General features: G+C 43.4%; 1 protein-coding gene and 1 long non-coding RNA gene across 3 annotated transcripts; both read left to right on the plus strand.

Moving 5' to 3' along the window:
• Nucleotides 1-469: 469 nt before the first annotated feature.
• Nucleotides 470-4,739, plus strand: LOC106561288 (uncharacterized). Of its 2 annotated transcripts, XM_014125074.3 has the most exons (5): nucleotides 470-715; nucleotides 1,590-1,719; nucleotides 1,818-1,988; nucleotides 2,196-2,366; nucleotides 2,930-4,739. In XM_014125074.3, exons 1-5 carry the CDS (start codon nucleotides 491-493, stop codon nucleotides 3,478-3,480), a joined length of 1,248 nt encoding a protein of 415 aa, XP_013980549.1. In that variant the 5' UTR covers nucleotides 470-490; the 3' UTR covers nucleotides 3,481-4,739. The 2 variants fall into 2 exon arrangements, with proteins under 2 accessions (XP_013980549.1, XP_013980550.1); XM_014125075.3 differs by lacking the exon at nucleotides 1,818-1,988.
• Nucleotides 4,740-12,339: 7,600 nt separating this feature from the next.
• Nucleotides 12,340-18,481, plus strand: LOC106561295 (uncharacterized). Its single transcript, XR_006757059.2, has 3 exons — nucleotides 12,340-12,428; nucleotides 12,541-17,108; nucleotides 17,690-18,481. It is a non-coding gene; the product is annotated as an uncharacterized LOC106561295 (long non-coding RNA).
• Nucleotides 18,482-18,615: the final 134 nt, after the last annotated feature.

Genomic DNA, 18,615 nt, shown 5'->3' on the forward strand with positions numbered 1-18,615 from the left:
GACCTGAAAATGGTTGTCTAGCAATGATCAATAACCAATTTGACAGAGCTTGAAGAATTTTGAAAAGAATAATAGGCAAATGTTGCACAATCCAGGTGTGGAAAGCTCTTTGAGACTTACTCAGAAAGACAGCTATAATCGCTGGCAAAGGTGCTTCAAAGTAGGGTGTGAATACTTATGTAAATGAGATATACGGTATATATATTATTTTTTGAAAATGTTTCAAAAAACATATTTTCACTTTTTCATTATGGAATATGGAATATGGAATATTGTGTGTAGATGGGTGAGAAAATAAATATATTTAATCAATTTTGAATTCAGGCTGAAACACAACAAAATGGGGAATAAGCCAAGGGGAATGAATACTTTCTGAAGGCACTGTGTGCGTTGTAGATACCATTAATGATTGACAAAGCATTGCTGAGTGTGTTGTTTATCTACAGTGTAGGGCTACATAGGTATTTAAAATTTCAAAGGTTACAAGGAAATGGGGCTGGGAAAGCTGTTGTTTAATCATTTGCTAACCTTCCTGAACATTCCACTTCCTCCAATTGCAAAAATGAACATGGACACTAGCAAACTACACTGGGGACGTCAAGAATACAATCTTGGAGAGTTTGCTGAAAAATTCAAGGACTCCTTTCCTAAGATCATCAATGTGACGGTGGGCTTTCTTGGACAACAGGAACTGGACAGTGTCAGCTCAAGCACAGTGAGTGGGATTTCTTTCCTTTGATACCTAGTGATATTATCAACTGCCTGAAGCTATTTTAGCACAGTGGTTAGAGGTTCAAATAATGAATGTCTCTTAATACTTTATCGTTCTAAAAATGGACTGTATTGTAGTACTGCGCTGTAGGTTTGTAAACTTTGAAAAGAAGCCTGTCTTTTATCGACCGAATCAGTATTTTTCAAGTGTTCTGATTTGCAAAGCCTTTTCTTATGAGAGTATATGAAAGAATCTCTCCACTCACTCAGTCATGTATTTTGTAATTGTATTTGTATTTATTATGGTTCCCCATTAGCTGCTGTCTTGGCAGCAGCTACTGTTCCTGGGGTCCGGGAAAATGTAGGCAGTTACACAATTTTAAAAACATTACAATACATTCATTACAAAATTCAGGCCTCAGGCCCATACTCCACTACCACATATCTACAACACAAAATCCATGTGTACGTGTGTGTATGGTGCGTATGTTATCATGTGTGTTTATGCATGTGTCTGTGCCTATGTTTGTGTTGCTTCACGGCCCCCGCTGTTCAATGTGTATTTTTATCTTTTTATTTTATTTTTCTGATTCTATTTCTTTCATTAGTTACCCTATGTGGAATTGAGTTCCATACAGTCATGGCTCTATGTAGTACTGTGCGCCTCCCATAGTCTGTTCTGGACTTGGGGACTGTGAAGAGACCTCTGGTGGCATGTCTTGTGGGGTATGCATGGGTGTCTGAGCTGTGTGCTAGTCGTTTAAACAGACAGCTTGGTGCTTTCAACATGTCATGTATTATTACCGCTTGAAATTAAGTGCAGCTCTTATGTGGTTCATGTTTATGTTTTTATCACCTCCCACCCCAACTTTCCAAAGCACATCATGGTCCACTCCCTGCTCTGCCAGCAGAGAGCAGTGTTTGAGAGCAAACATGGGAAAGTCCTGTCCCTACCTGTCACCATCTCCACTGTAGGCTTCTACATAATCCGAAATGATAGACGAGAAGGTGAGTTGCACAGTTAAGTGAGGTGAATCTACAACCTCTTTTCAAACACTCTGCTTAGTCACCATTGCAAAATGGGTCTTTTTGGCAATCACCCATAGGACCACCAATCAGTCTTCAGGCTATTTTGGAGTCCAACCCACTGCCAGTCATCATCCAACCAATAATGCCACTCGTCCTGCCGTGGCTATCAGGTCATAGGCTGGACACACTGACAATCACACGCACCTATGAGGAGCAGTTCTTAATTGGGTTTCCTTTCAGCAGCAAAGGTATTCATGGATTGCATTATTTTTCAAGAAATCGGATTTATCATTAATTGAAACCTGCTCTGAATGTTACAGTAGGTAATTTGTATGGTGACCTCAAATATGTGTTTGTCATATAGCCTTTTACCACAAATAGTGAGAACTTTGCATTTGAAAATATGTAACCTTTTCATCTATTCAGTTTATTCATTATGTGTTGTTGTTATGCAGGATTTCTCTCCAGACACACTCCTCTGGTGCTGCCCATGTATATGAAGGAGGTGCGTATTGCACTGGCAGAGGGGATGGAGGGACTCGATCAGGGCCAGTTCGAGGACGCCTGTGCTACATTGGGGGGGCAGATCGATGAACTGGCCCTCAGGAACCTTTTCATCTTTCAAGGTACACCGCAGCACTCTGCATGAAAAAAGTATTGTCACATTACACCTCCCTTTGGTGAGTGACCACATACCTCACCTTAGAACGTTTATAGTGGTTGACAATTTACTAAGTGTGGATCAGCAATACACCACACTACAGCAGACCCAGAGGAGTCACACAGGAATTTGTACTCAGTCCTCTTTAATTTTGTTCTGATTTCCAATATAATGTACAAGGAGACTTCTATGCCTGTTTGGTGTGAGCGTGGCACAGTTGAAGAGGCAGGGATTAAACTGGTTTTCTCAGTTTTAGAGAAATTTAGTTTGCCACATAGTCAACATACACTATCAATGAAGCAAGAATTGATGCAGGATGCTGCACGTCTCCTTGCATTTGAGAAATCAGAAATGTAAAATGGAGGGGACCAGGTACAAATCCCTGTGGGACTCCTGTATTGTGCTATCAGAACATAGATTTTTGTGACCTCACTATTCCTTTTAGAGATGTTGTAGCACATAAATATCCTAATTGGCATTGATAGATATAAATGTTCAAAATAACTAAAACCTAGTCTGCCTCTTCAGATATCACCATTTTGAATAAGCAACAGTTGATTGAAAAGGGTCACGAATACATGGAGGTGAAGCCAATCTACATGAGCCTGAAGAACCAGGGTGATGAAATCTACCTCTACCAGCACCTTGACTTTGAGACAACCGAGCCTCCTACTTTACAGAGAAAAGCAGCAAGACCCCCACCTCTACCCCCTAAACCACAATATTTACAAATAGCTAGACACAAACTTCCACCCCTTTCTCCATCATTGGAGAACAATTCCCAGTCCTACTCTGGCGGCTCATGGCACCCACTCTTCTGCTCCTTAGCAGAGGTGCCCTCTAATCTACGGGACCTGAGTGTGGCACAGGTGTGCTCCTGCCTGCGACTGCTCAACTTGGACCAGTACTGCCAGGCCTTCGAGAGGGAGCAGATTGACGGGGATCTGTTGTACACAGTTGAGCCCAGCATGATGACGGAGACCCTGGGTATGGAGAGCCTGCACGTGGGCAAGCTTCTCCGCTTCCGAGAGGGCTGGAGGCCCTTACTTGGGTCTTCTGGAGCTGAGCAGGTCGGGTAGTAATGGATTACCTGTAATGGGGATTATAATCAGATTATTCAAATTTCATTGCCAATTTGGGATCAAAACAACACTAAACACTAGAAGTGACATTTTGTACTCTTGTGCTGGATGGTAAATTATTTACATATTTTATGTTAGGCTAAGTACCATTTACATTAGTAATGGCTAAAGAGTCATTCAGAATAAAGGCTACTTTTGGAGTAATTCCTGCTGGGAAGCAAACATTCATCCACACAGCATGATTAAAAGCACAGGTTTCAGGCCAATAGCCTTGTCTTGCTGTCACACCACAGGGTCGGTGGAGTCACAGACGTCATTGACATTTTCATTTACATTGTCAAAATGTAATTGACTTTCAGTCACTTAATTTACCACAACTACAGCAATAAGATACAGAAATAAATACCTACATGAGGTCCAAGAAAATAAACATAACATTCCTGACATTTAATCCTAGTAAAAATGCCCTGTCTTAGGTCAGTTAGGATCATCACTTTATTTTAAGAATGTGAAATGTCAGAATAATAGTAGAGAGAATGACTTATTTCCGCTTTTCTTTCTTTCATCACATTCCCAGTGAGTCACAAGTTTACATACATTCAATTAGTATTTGGTAGCATTGCCTTTAAATTGTTTAACTTGGGTCAAACATTTCAGGTTGCCTTCCACAAGCTTCCCACAATAAGTTAGGTGAATTTTGCCCCATTCCTCCTGACAGAGCTGGTGTAACTGGCCCTCCTTGCTCGCACACACTTTTTCAGTTCTGCCCACACATTTTCTATAGGCTTGAGGTCAGGGCTTTGTGATGGCCACTCCAATACCTTGACTTTGTTGTCCTTAAGCCATTTTGCCCCAACTTTGGATGTATGCTTGGGGTCATTGTCCATTTGGAAGACCCATTTGCGACCAAGTGTCACGTCCTGACCAGTGAAAGAGGTCGTTTGCCATAGTAGAATGGTCAGGGCGTGGCAGGGGGTTTTGTTTTGTATGTATTTTGGGTTTTCTGTTTCTATGTGGGTTTGTTCTAGTTATCTATTTCTATGTGTTGGTTTTCATGTTCGGCCAGGCATGGTTTCCAATCAGAGGCAGGTGTCTTTCGTTGTCTCTGATTGGAAGCCATACTTAGGCAGCCTGTTTTTCCTTTGGGGTTGTGGGTAGTTGTTTTCCGTGTTGTTCATGTACCTGACGGAACTGTTGGCTGTCGTTTTTGTTATTTTTGTTTAAGTGTCGTCATTAAAAGAAATATGAGCACTTTACACGCTGCGCCTTGGTCCCCTTCATACGACCCTAGTTACACCAAGCTTTAACTTCCTGACTGATGTCTTGAGATGTTGCTTCAATATATCCACATAACTTTCCTCCCTCATGATGCCATCTATTTTGTGAAGTGTACCAGTCCATCTTGCAGCAATGCACCCCCACAACATGATGCTGCCACCCCCGTGCTTCACGGTTGGGATGGTGTACTTCGGCTTGCAAGCCTCCCCCTTTTTACTCCAAACATAACGATGGTCATTATGGCCAAACAGTTCTATTTTTGTTTCATCAGACCAGAGGACATTTCTCCAAAAAGTACGATCTTTGTCCCCATGTGCAGTTGCAAACCGTAGTCTGGCTTTTTTACGGCGGTTTTGGAGCAGTGGCTTCTTCCTTGCTAAGTGGCCTTTCAGGTTAGGACATGTTTTACTGCGGATACAGATACTTTTGTACCTGTTTCCTCAAGCATCTTCACAAGGTCCTATCCTGTTGTTCTGGGATTGATTTGCACTTTTCGCACCAAAGTACGTTCATCTCAGAGACAGAACGCGTCTCCTTCCTGAGCGGTATTGACGGCTGTGTGGTCCCATGGTGTTTATACTTGCATACTATTGTTTGTACAGATGAATGTGGGACCTTCAGGCATTTGGAAATTGCTCCCAAGGATGAACCAGACTTGTGGAGGTCTACAATTTCTTTTCTGGGGTCTTGGCTGATTTCTTTTGATTTTCCCATGATGTCAAGCAAAGAGGCACTGAGTTTGAAGGTAGGCCTTGAAATACATCCACAGGTACACCTCCAATTGACTCAAATGATGTCAATTAGCGTATCAGAAGCTTCTAAAGCCATGACATAATTTTCTTGAATTTTCCAAGCTGTTTAAAGGCACAGTCAACTTAGTGTACAGTGGGGGAAAAAAGTATTTGATCCCCTGCTGATTTTGTACGTTTGCCCACTGACTAAAAAAGGATCAGTCTATAATTTTAATGGTAGGTTTATTTGAACAGTGAGAGACAGAATAACAACAACAATATCCAGAAAAACGCATGCCAGAAATGTTATAAATTGATTAGCATTTTAATGAGGGAAATAAGTATTTGACCCCCTCTCAATCAGAAAGATTTCTGGCTGCCAGGTGTCTTTTATACAGGTAACTAGCTGAGATTAGGAGCACACTCTTAAAGGGAGTTCTCCTAACCGCAGCTTGTTACCTGTAAAAAAGACACCTGGCCACAGAAGCAATCAATCAATCAGATTCCAAACTCTCCACCATGGCCAAGACCAAAGAGCTCTCCAAGGATGTCAGGGACAAGATTGTAGATCTACACAAGGCTGGAATGGGCTACAAGACCATCGCCAAGCAGCTTGGTGAGAAGGTGACAACATTTGGTGCGATTATTCGCAAATGGAAGAAACACAAAAGAACTGTCAATATCCCTCGGCCTGGGGCTCCATGCAAGATCTCACCTCGTGGAGTTGCAATGATCATGAGAACGGTGAGGAATCAGCCCAGAACTACACGGGAGGATCTTGTCAATGATCTCAAGGCAGCTGGGACCATAGTCACCAAGAAAACAATTGGTAACACACTATGCCGTGAAGGACTGAAATCCTGCAGCACCCGCGAGGTCCCCCTGCTCAAGAATACATATCCCTGCCCGTCTGAAGTTTGCCAATGAACATCTGAATTACTCAGAGGACAACTGGTAAAAGTGTTGTGGTCAGATGAGACCAAAATGGAGCTCTTTGACATCAACTCAACTCGCCGTGTTTGGAGGAGGAGGAATGCTGCCTATGACCCCAAGAATACCATCTCCACCGTCAAACATGGAGGTGGAAACATTATGCTTTGGGGGTGATTTTCTGCTAATGGGACAGGACAACTTCACCGCATCAAAGGGACGATGGACGGGGCCATGTACCGTCAAATCTTGGGTGAGAACCTCCTTCCCTCATCCAGGGAATTGAAAATGGGTCGTGGATGGGTATTCCAGCATTACAATGACCCAAAAACATGGCCAAGGCAACAAAGAAGTGGCTCAAGAAGAAGCACATTAAGGTCCTGGAGTGGCCTAGCCAGTCTCCAGACCTTAATTAATCCCATAGAACATCTGTGGAGGGAGCTGAAGGTTCGAGTTGCCAAACGTCAGCCTCGAAACCTTAATGACTTGGAGAAGATCTGCAAAGAGGAGTGGGACAAAATCCCTCCTGAGATGTGTGCAATCCTGGTGGCCAACTACAAGAAGCGTCTGACCTCTGTGATTGCCAACAAGGGTTTTGCCACCAAGTACTAAGTCATGTTTTGCAGAGGGGTCAAATACTTATTTCCCTCATTAAAATGTAAATCATTTTATAACATTTTTGACATGTTAGACAAAAAGTTAGAGGGTATGGGATATTTGTTTACTTCTCTGCTATTCATAGCTGTGCGCAGAATGTTTTTCAAACTCTCCCAAACAGCTGCCGTTTTGGCCACTAACACTATTACATACCACAACTACACATCTTCTACACATCTTCTGACAGCAACCACACAACTGCTTACCATATCTAGTGACAACCACACAATTATATACCACAACCACACAACTTCTGATCACACATTTAACTACTGACCATATCCAAACTACTACTGACCACAACTACTGAACCACATACAGTAACTACTCACCACAACTTCTGACCTCAACTGCACGACTTCTGACCACATCTAGTATCCACAACCACACAATTATATACCACAACTGCACAACTTCTGACAGCAACCACGCAACTTCTGACCTCAACCGCACAACTTCTGAACACAACCACATAATTACATACCTCAACCACATAACCTCTGACCGCAACCGCACAACTTCTGACTACACAACTTCTGATCACATATTTATCTACTAATCATATCCAAACAACATTTGACCACAACTACTTAACCACATAACTACTGACCCCTACTACCACAACTTCTGACCAAATCTATTGACCCCAACCACACAACTTCTGACCATATCTATTGACCCCAACCACACAACTTCTGATCACATATTTAACTACTAATCATATCCAAACAACATTTGACCACAACTACTTAACCACATAACTACTGACCACTACTACCACAACTTCTGACCAAATCTACTGACTTTTAATGGGAAATAAAAATGACATTCTTACACTTTCACTATCACAAACGTTTAAAGAGCTTTAGCTAGCCCCACCAACTTCACTTGTAAAGTTACCATCTAGTTTTATACAGTATCTATATACAAAATACTCAGTCTTTACTAGCGGAACTTCTTTTGCCATTAGTTTGGCTCATACACGATGTGTGCAGCTGTAAGCGCGTTCTGTTCAGATCCAGGCTTCACGTGCACTGAAATTGTCACCACTCCGTCTTGTCTCGAGCTACCTAGAAGATGGGCTTCTGTAGGCCTACAGTTTTATTCTGAAGAAAGGAGAGGGGCACAAAATGTTTAGAACGTATGTGTTAGTAAGTAGCCATGTGTCTGCATGACAATTATTTTATTCAATTAACATAACCAAACTTCTCTGGCTTGCAAAGCTATAGCCAACACGGTGCTTGTTTTTGCACAGCCTTACAGTTTTGTACTTTTTGGGCATTTTATGCTTTCCAGAGTCATTTTTTCTCGCTGCATAATGTCCCTCAAACTCATGTAATGTGGGGACAGTCTCTGATGAAGGTTAGCAAACATTTTACACCTGAAATAATGGTGTCCTGGTTAAACAATGAGGATGGATTTGGGTGAACAGAGCAGAGCATGTGGACTGTTGTAGGGCCGACAACATGTGAGGGAAAGAAGGAGGCAAAATCAAGTCCAGATGAGTTGATGTGGATCTGGTTGTTTATCTGACAAAACAGTAAAATAATTGCCACACAAAAGCCAGTCGAAGTCCATGAGTGTATTTATTAGAACTTGTCTTATTAAAGAAATGAACATGCAACAGTGTATTTAACCTTTATATGCGTGCATGACAGGGATATTTTCACAACCCACGTGTTATACAGATGGTTGTAATAGTGTTCTCAGACAGGCTACTCCTCTCTTTACCCCATTCTTGGCTCAGGGGAAATGCTGTCTGCATTCCTCTGTCTGGAATGTTCCAGTCAAACAGTGTAGACATCAACTCCAGCAAACAAGATACTGAAGACTCAAGCATTGAAGTACAAAAACTACAAATATGTTTATTCAAAGGTTGTGTGTAGTTTTTGTTGCTCACTTTTCGATGAGCATTAGCCAATGTCCAGCGAATGTTCACAAACGCTGTGTTAAGACATGAATTGTACTAGATAGGTCAGAATTGCTGATGTCAAACAGTATACTTGGAAGGGAATCGCATGTATACTGCTCTTGTCTGTGTGGTAACAATGAGTGTTTCACTTCTCTTCTCAAGAGTAAAAGTAAAAAATAAAACCATTAAACCCTGTGCAGATTTACCATGGAATCTACTGGTGTTTGTATGGGGAGTGTGGTTCTGGGGTTTTGGGGGGTGGGTTGGGAGTTATTTCAGACAGGGAAGTGAAGTATTGTTTTATTTTTTATATTTTCAACTTCTGTAAGCAAGAACTAATAGTGAGTCAGGAAAATGCTGCTGTTTGTATCTGAAAGTTGACTCTGACAGTAAACAACTTTATAGCGTCACATGACTTTCAGGGCTGTTTGAATGTAGACATTTTACACAATGCACATCTAATCATAATGTTGGGATACTATTATCATCGTCTTTGTTACAAAAGTCTCCTCAAATCTTGTTGTGATAATAATAGACTATTCTGTGTTGTGCAAACTTTTTTTGGAACCATAAAAACATGGCTGATAGACCAACAAATTACATTCGTAGTCAGAATTTGAAAAAAAAATCCACATAAAGATGAAAAGACTAAATTAAACTAAAAAGCCGGATTTTGTCATTCAGATCCTTTCCTTTAGAGAATGGCGTGATGACAGAGGCCCATGAAGAGAGGAGAGCAAGTTACGTGCTGTGTCCTGCCTGAATCTGACACACAAACAACACGCCGATATCACTCTTTCACACAACACACCCCTGCGTCACTCCAACACACCCACCTCACTAGATCCCTAGAACCCTCTCCGAGTTGGGCATCTCCGGCGCGGCCCACGCTTGGATTGCGTCCTACCTGACAGGTCGCTCCTACCAGGTGGCGTGGCGAGAATCTGTCTCCGCACCATGCGCTCTCACCACTGGTGCCCCCCAGGGCTCTGTTCTAGGCCCTCTCCTATTCTCGCTATACACCAAGTCACTTGGCTCTGTCATATCCTCACATGGTCTCTCCTATCATTGCTATGCAGACGACACACTATTAATCTTCTCCTTTCCCCCTTCTGATAACCAGGCGGCGAATCGCATCTCTGCATGTCTGTCAGACATATCAGTGTGGATGACGGATCACCAGCTCAAGCTGAACCTCGGCAAGACGGAGCTGCTCTTCCTCCCGGGGAAGGACTGCCCGTTCCATGATCTCACCATCACGGTTGACAACTCCCTTGTGTCCTCCTCCCAGAGTGCTAAGAACCTTGGCGTGATCCTGGACAACACCCTGTCGTTCTCCACTAACATCAAGGCGGTGACCCGATCCTGTAGGTTCATGCTCTACAACATTCGCAGAGTACGACCCTGCCTCACACAGGAAGCGGCGCAGGTCCTAATCCAGGCACTTGTCATCTCCCGTCTGGATTACTGCAACTCGCTGTTGGCTGGGCTCCCTGCCTGTGCCATTAAACCCCTACAACTCATCCAGAACGCCGCAGCCCGTCTGGTGTTCAACCTTCCCAAGTTCTCTCACGTCACCCCGCTCCTCCGCTCTCTCCACTGGCTTCCAGTTGAAGCTCGCATCCGCTACAAGACCATGGTGATTGCCTACGGAGCTGTGAAGGGAACGGCACCTCCATACCTTCAGGCTCTGATCAGGCCCTACACCCAAACAAGGGCACTGCGTTCATCCACCTCTGGCCTGCTGGCCCCCCTACCTCTGAGGAAGCACAGTTCCCGCTCAGCCCAGTCAAAACTGTTCGCTGCTCTGGCACCCCAATGGTGGAACAAGCTCCCTCACGACGCCAGGACAGCGGAGTCAATCACCACCTTCCGGAGACACCTGAAACCCCACCTCTTTAAGGAATACCTAGGATAGGATAAAGTAATCCTTCTAACCCCCCCTTAAAAGATTTAGATGCACTATTGTAAAGTGGTTGTTCCACTGGATATCATAAGGTGAATGCACCAATTTGTAAGTCGCTCTGGATAAGAGCGTCTGCTAAATGACTTAAATGTAATGTAAATGTAGATCGAAGTGGGAGAGTTACCCAGCACTTTTGTCATAAAGGCCTAAGCAGCAATATTTCTACATTGTCAGGGTCTTATTGGAAGGTGGCCAGCTAAGGCATGAAATAAATCAAAGCAGAGGTTATTCAGAATCAAATTACAGTCTTTAATCTGAACAGTAAAATAAAGGGAGGATGAAGTGCCGCTTTCAGGAAAAAGTACAGTAGATGGATGTCTTTTCAGCTTCTAAATAGAGTGAATGTTGGTGCAGAAGCAGAGGCCATTTAGAAACCCCAGTAGTAGTAAAAAGTAATCGCTCCATGCTTTGTCACTGCTGAAGCCCCCACATTGCCTTGTAAAGGTAACAATTAAACTTTACTTCACTAAAGAGAACCTGTGATTACTGAAAACATTAAAGGGATGTCTGGGGTCAGTCAAATGAGGCTCAAAATGTCCATCCGATATGTGTGAATTTGAATATAGTAAAATGTAGATATTATATGTTGACTCACTGATTAAGACTTTGAAATTCTTACCTTGACACAGTTTGGCATGGATCATGTCTTATAGCTTTGATTGAGGGTAAAATGGCTTATTTTGTGGCTAAACTCAAATATAACCAGTCTATAACTGCAGAATGCCTCTTCCTGCTCTCTCAAAATCTGTCTGTGCATTTGTTTGTTTGTTGTTTTTCATTTCCTAATGATATGGCTTCATCAGGGAATGTTCCATGTCCCATGCCAAGAAATTCCTTTCAGTCCCAGTCTCAGAGACCTGTCAACTTAGTGAGCCCTGGATCAACAGGTAAGGATAGTGATGAAGGTGTGAGGAGAAAAGTAGGTTTCCACTTCACATGTGAAGTGGAAATACAAGAGACTATGCAGTTGTCTGCATTTCTTAGCATAAGAAATAGCATAGTCAAATCCTCAAATACACAATACTTTCAATTTTATTTATCTCTTAAACTGATAGTGTCTATAGAAAATCAAAGGTATTAATCTCACATTTGTAACCCCCACCCGAACCACCCCAACCACTCACCTCATTTGTACTCTTTTGTACCTACCTCTACAGGCCTGCCATCATTGGTCATTAATGGAGCTCTGAAGCCCCCTCTGCCCCAGGCAGAGCAGGAGAGGCCTGTCACCACATCTCCCCAGCCCTGGCTCACTGTGGGCAGGACAGGGACCATGGACACTCAAAGAGGAAGGTGTGAATATCTAAAAAATGATCCTGTACTCATACATTATCTTTACCAGTTATGTTCTTATTGCTTAACCATGCCATCCTGTGGTGGATGAAATATATTCTCTTCCTCCAGGGCTGCTGATGTTCTCTTTGACAGCTTTGCCTCTGATGAGAGAGTCGGCATGAACCAGTTTTTTGAGGTAGCTAGTAATTGCTATTGCTAGAGAGACCTGAACAAGAAGCAGAATCCACACAGATAAACTACAATGACAAACAGACAATATATTTATACTACATTCTCTTTCTCCTTAGACAGTGTGGAGCTCAGGCCTACACAGATCCGACCCCAGAATCAAGAACTGCTACGTCCGTATGAAGAAACTGAAGGATCATATACTGCACGTGTAGCCCCATGGGAAGTCTTGTTTCACGTGCTGAGCTACCCTAATGCCACCATTGATTCTGTGTTGGCGTGAGACTTAAACCATGACGTCCTCTTTCATATTTACATATAGATTCCTCCAAGTGGGGGAATATATCATACAACAGTACACAAAGACAGAATTTGTCTTTGCATTATGTGTTTGCAATGGTTATTAGGAAAAAAGGAATGGGGCATCTGAACAAACATTAAATTACCTAGTAGTAGATTTCAATCTATGAGTTGCAGTAGATCTCAAGCATGGTTACTCATCATGTAAGGCTGACTCGTTGCATGATGTAACATATCTCTCGCACATGAATAACTTTTTAAAAGTTCCAGCACATGATTTTAGGACTAAAATATGAAATTCATCTCACCCCATGTCAATCTCTCTCTTCCACTCACCTAGCTCTCCTCTTTCCTGTCATGCATTAGTCACGTTAAATTTGCTTGGCTCTCTGTTTGGACAGGGCAAAGCGTTCTGTCTCAAGGCTTATTGCTGACACACATCTCCCCCTTCAGTTGCAGCAATGCTTTCCAGACAACACAATCCTGACAGCAACAGCAATGAAAATGTTTCACAGTCAGAGGTCTTGATATCAGGCATTAACATAGCACTCTGCATTGGTTGAATTCATCCTGCTAAGTAGTGGTGCAGCTCATTAAGGTCAAATAGTAAAGTTTGGGACCAGTTGCCAGGTTTTTAGCTACTTACATGGGATGGCTCACTGATAGTAATCCACGATAATCGACAATTTCAATAAGCATTTCTCTACGGCTGGCCATGCTTTCCACCTGGCTACCCCAACCCCATGTCAAGCCTGCTCCCGCTCTTCACCCCTGGCGCTCGTGGGCGCCAGGTTGCCATGCATTACTCACTCCTGCCACCATAATTTACGCACACCTTCCTTCCCTCGTCACGCGCTTCAGCAATATTGGACTCACTCAATCACCTGTTTATTACCTCCCCTATATTTGTCAGTTCCCCAGCTCTGTTCCCCGCGGCTGCATTGTTTGTCATATGTCCGTGTTACTGTGTTGACGCTGTTCCTGTCTTGTTCTATGTCGTTTCCCGAATAAATGTCAGACTCCCCGTACCTGCTTCTCCTGTCCGGCGTCAATCCTTACAGAATGCAGCAGCCATCACACAAAGCATTGGGGAGTACTGTTGTTCCAGTTGGTGGTGACATCAGTCCTGGGTCGCCGCCGATGGAACCGGTGGTGCCTAGCCAGCTTCCACGCCCTAGCTGGCTCGAGAGGTTTCCTTGCCCCGGTTGGCTCGGAAGGCGCCCATCCCACGTCGGGCTTCAGCCGGATCGTCAGGTCTTGTTCGCCCAGCCGGCCCATGAGTTTTCTTGTTTTGTTGGTGACGTCGGGCTTGGATTCCACCGCCAATGAAACCAGGGGTGCCTACGCCAGCTCGTCGGGCTTCCACGTCCTAGCTGGCTTGAGAGGTTTCCTTGTCTCAGTTGGCTCGGCAGGTTCCCATCCCATGTCATGCTCCGCCGGATCGAGCTTCCACGCCGCAGCGGGATCGACAGGCGTTCATGCCTCAGCCGGATCGTCAGGCTCCTATGCCTCATCCGGCTCACCAGGCTCCCACGCCCCTGCCTGTTCGTGGGGAGTTTACCCCCAGCCGGCTTGCCCAGCGCCCATATCTCGGCCGGCTCACCCTGGTGGGACGCCAGGTGGCGGTACTGCCACGCCTGCTCCCACTCTTCCCGGCTGCCCTGCATTATGCACTCCTGCCATCATAATTTATTTACGAAAATTGGAAGCAGTCTATCACAGTGCCATCTGTTTTGTCAGCAAAGCCCCATATACTACCCACCACTGCAACCTGTATGCTCTCGTTGGCTGGTCCTCGCTACATATTAGTCGCCAAACCCACTGGCTCCAGGTCATCTATAAGTCTTTGCTAGGTAAAGCTCCACCTTATCTCAGCTCACTGGTCACCATAGCAACACCCACCCGTTGCAGGCACTCCAGTAGGTATATTTCACTGGTCATCCCCAAAGCCAACACCTCTTTGGCTGCCTTTCCTTCCAGTTCTCTGCTACCAATGACTGGAACGAATTGCAAAAATCACTGAAGTTGGCGACTTATATCTCCCTCACTAACTTTAAGCATCAGCTGTCAGAGCAGCTTACCGATCACTACAGATGTACACAGCCCATCTGTAAATAGCCCATCCAACCAACTACCTACCTCATCCTATATTTGTTTTAGTTTTTCTGCTCTTTTGCACACCAGTATTTCGACTTGCACATCCTCATCTGCACATCTATCACTTGAGTGATAATTGCTAAATTGTAATTACTTCGCCACTATGGCCTATTTATTGCCTTACCTCCTTACTTAATTTGCACACACTGTATACAGATTTTTCTATTGTGTTATTGACTGTACGTTTGTTTATCCCATGTGTAGCTCTATGTTGTTGTTTGTGTCGTACTGCTTTGCTTTATCTTGGCCAGGTCGCAGTTGTAAATGAGAACTTGTTCTCAACTGGCCTACCTGGTTAAATAAAGGTGAAATAAAAAAATTGTATGACAGGGCGACTTAATAAGAGGCTAGAGGACTGGAGAGTTCTGGAGATGAAGGAATATTGAAATTATACAATACAACACAATACTGAGTACCACTCTCCATATTTTCAAGCAAAGTGGTGGCTGCATCATGTTATGGGTATGCTTGTAATCGTGAAGGACAGGGGAGTTTTTCATGTTAAAACAGAAACGGAATGGAGCTAAGAACAGGCAAAATCTTAGAGGACAACCTGGCTCAGTCTGCTTTCCACCAGACACTGTCAGATTAATTCACCTTTCAGCAGAACAGTAACCTAAAACACAATCCAGGTGTGGAAAACTTTTAGAGACATACTCAGATAGACTCACAGCTGTAATCTCTGCCAAAGTTCTACAAAGTATTGACTCAAGGGTGTGAATACTTATGTAAATTAGATATTTATACTATATATTTTATTTCTAAAAACATGTTTCCACTTTGTCATTATGGGGTATTGTGTGTAGATGGGTGAGAAAAAACATGTTTAATATATGTTTAATATATTTTGAATCCAACCTGTAACACAACAAAATGTGGAATAAGTCAAACTCGATACCATTACAGAGTCACAGAGCATTGCTGCGATAGCTGAGTGTGATGTTTACCTATAGTGCAGGGCTACACAGGTATTTAGAGTTTCAAATGTTACAAGGAAATGGAGCAGGGAAATCTGTTAAGTCGCTTAATCATTGATTAACCTTCCTGAACATTCCAAATCCCTCAATTGTTTTTGCCCAGTGAATGCTAAAATGAACATGGACACTAGCAAATTACACTGGGGACATCAAGAATATAATCTTGGACAGTATCAGCTCAAGCACAGTGAGTGGGATTTCTTTCCTTTGATACCTAGTGATATTATCAACTGCCTGAAGCTATTTTAGCACAGTGGTTAGAGGTTCAAATAATGAATGTCTCTTAATACTTTATCTTTCTAAAAATGGACTGTATTGTAATACTGTACTGTAGGTTTGTAAACTTTGCAAATAGACGACCTGTCTTTTATCAACCGAATCAGACTTTTTCAAGTGTTCTGATTTGCAATGCCTTTTCTACTGAGAGTATATGAAAGAATCTCGCCACTCACGTACTAATACCACTTGAAACGAAGTGCAGCTCTTATGTAGTTTATGTTTTTTACCACCTCCCACCCCAACGTCCCAAAGCACGGCCTGGTCCACCTCCTGCTCTGCCAGCAGAGAGCAGTGTTTGAGAGCAAACACAGGAAAGTCCCTACCAGTCACCATCTCCACTGTAGCCTTCTACATAATCAGAAATTATAGAAGAGAAGGTGAGTCGCACAGTTAAGTGATGTGAATCTACAACCTCTTAGTTTAGGGACCATTCCAAACTGGGTCTTTTTGACAATCACTCATACAGTAGGACAACCAATCAGTCTTCAGGCTATTTTGGAGTCCAACCCACTGCCAGTCATCATCCAACAAATAACGCCACTCGTTCTGCCGTGGCTGTCAGGAGGTCATAGGCTGGACACTGACAATCACACGCACCTATGAGGAGCAGCTCTTAATGGGCTTTCCTTTCAGCAGCAAAGGTATTCATGGCTTGAATTCATTTTAAAGAAATCTGATCTATCATTAGTTGAAACCTGCTCTGAATGTAACAGCAGGTCATTTGTATGGTGACCTCAAATATGTATACGTTTGTCATATAGCCTTTTACCACAAATAGTGAGAACTTTGCATTTGAGTCCAAAAGAATGCAGATTTAGTCTCCGAGAACTTATTATGTGTTGTTGTTATGCAGGAATCCTCTCCAGACACACTCCTCTGGTGCTGCCCATGTATATGAAGGAGGTGCATAGTGCACTGGCAGAGGGGTTGGAGAGATCGATGAGCTGGGCCACAGGAACATTTTATCTTTCAAGGTAAACAGCAGCCCTCTGCATGAAAAAAGTATTGTTACATTACACCTCCCTTTGGTGAGTGACCACATACCTCACCTTAGAACGTGATGGTGGGTGACAATTTACTAAGTGTGGATCAGCAATAGCATCAGTACACCACACTACAGCAGACCCAGAGGAGTCCCACAGGGATTTGTACTCGGTCCTCTTGAAAAAAAATCTGATTTCCCATATAATGTACAAGAAGAGTTCGATTCAGGTTCGGTGTGAGTGTGGCACAGTTGAAGAGCCAGGGCCTAAACTGGTTAACTCAGTTTTAGAGAAATTGAGTTTGCCATTTAGCCAACATACAGTATTAATGAAGCAAGAATTGATGCAGGATGCTGCATAGGAGTCTATCTTCTTGCATTTGAGAAATCTGAAATTAAATATGGAGGGGACCAAGTACAAATCCCTGTGGGACTCCAGTAGTGTGGTATCAGAACATACATTGTTTGTGACCTCACCATTCTTTTTAGCGATGTTGTAGCACATAAATATCCTAATTGGCAAATGACAGATGTAAATGTTCAAAATAACTAAAACCTAGTCTGCCTCTGCAGATATCACCGTTTTCAATTAGAGTTGATTGAAAAGGGTCACAAATAAATGGAGGGGAAGCCAATCTACATGTACATGAGCCTGAAGATCCAGGGTGATGAAATCAACCTCTACCAGCACCTTGACTATGAGACAACGAGCCTCCTGCTTTACAGAGAAAAGCAGCAAGACCCCCACCTCTACCGCCTAAACCACAATATTTACAAATAGCTAGACACAAACTTCCAACCCTTTCTTCATCATTGGAGAACAATTCCCAGTCCTACTCTGGTGGCTCTTGGCACCCACTCTTCTGCTCCTTAGCAGAGGTGCCCTCTAATCTAGTGTGTGGCACAGGTGTGCTCCAGCCTGCGACTGCTCAACTTGGGCTAGTAATGCCAGGCCTTTGAGAGGGAGAAGATTGATGGGGACGTGTTGAACACAGTGGAGCCCAGCATGATGAGGAAGACCCTGGGTATGGGGTACCTGCACGTGGAGAAGCTGCTCCGCTTCCAACATGGCTGGAGGCCCTTACTTAGGTCCTTTGGAGCTGAGCAGGTTGGGTAGTAACGGATTACCTGTAATGGGGATATGCAATCAGATTATAAAAATTACAGGGGCAATCTGGGAACCAAAAACCAATAAAGTGGTCATCCTGCCACTTTTTTGGTAACCAGCTGCATTTTTTGGTAACCAGCTGCATACATAAAAGGACATTTTGGAAAAATGTATTGCATATTTTATGTTAGGCTAAGTACCATTTACATTGGTAATGGTTGAAGTGTCATTCAAAATAAAGGTTACTTTTGAAGCAATTCCTGCTGGGAAGCAAACATTCATCCACACAGCATGATAAAAAGCACAGGTTTCAGGCTTACTGCCTTGTCCCGCTGTCACACCACAGGGCCGGTGGAGTCACAGACATCATTGACATTTTTATTTCCATTGC

Source organism: Salmo salar, chromosome 10, assembly GCF_965601325.2.
Source record: "Salmo salar chromosome 10, fSalSal1, whole genome shotgun sequence".
Taxonomy (NCBI): Eukaryota; Metazoa; Chordata; class Actinopteri; order Salmoniformes; family Salmonidae; genus Salmo; species Salmo salar.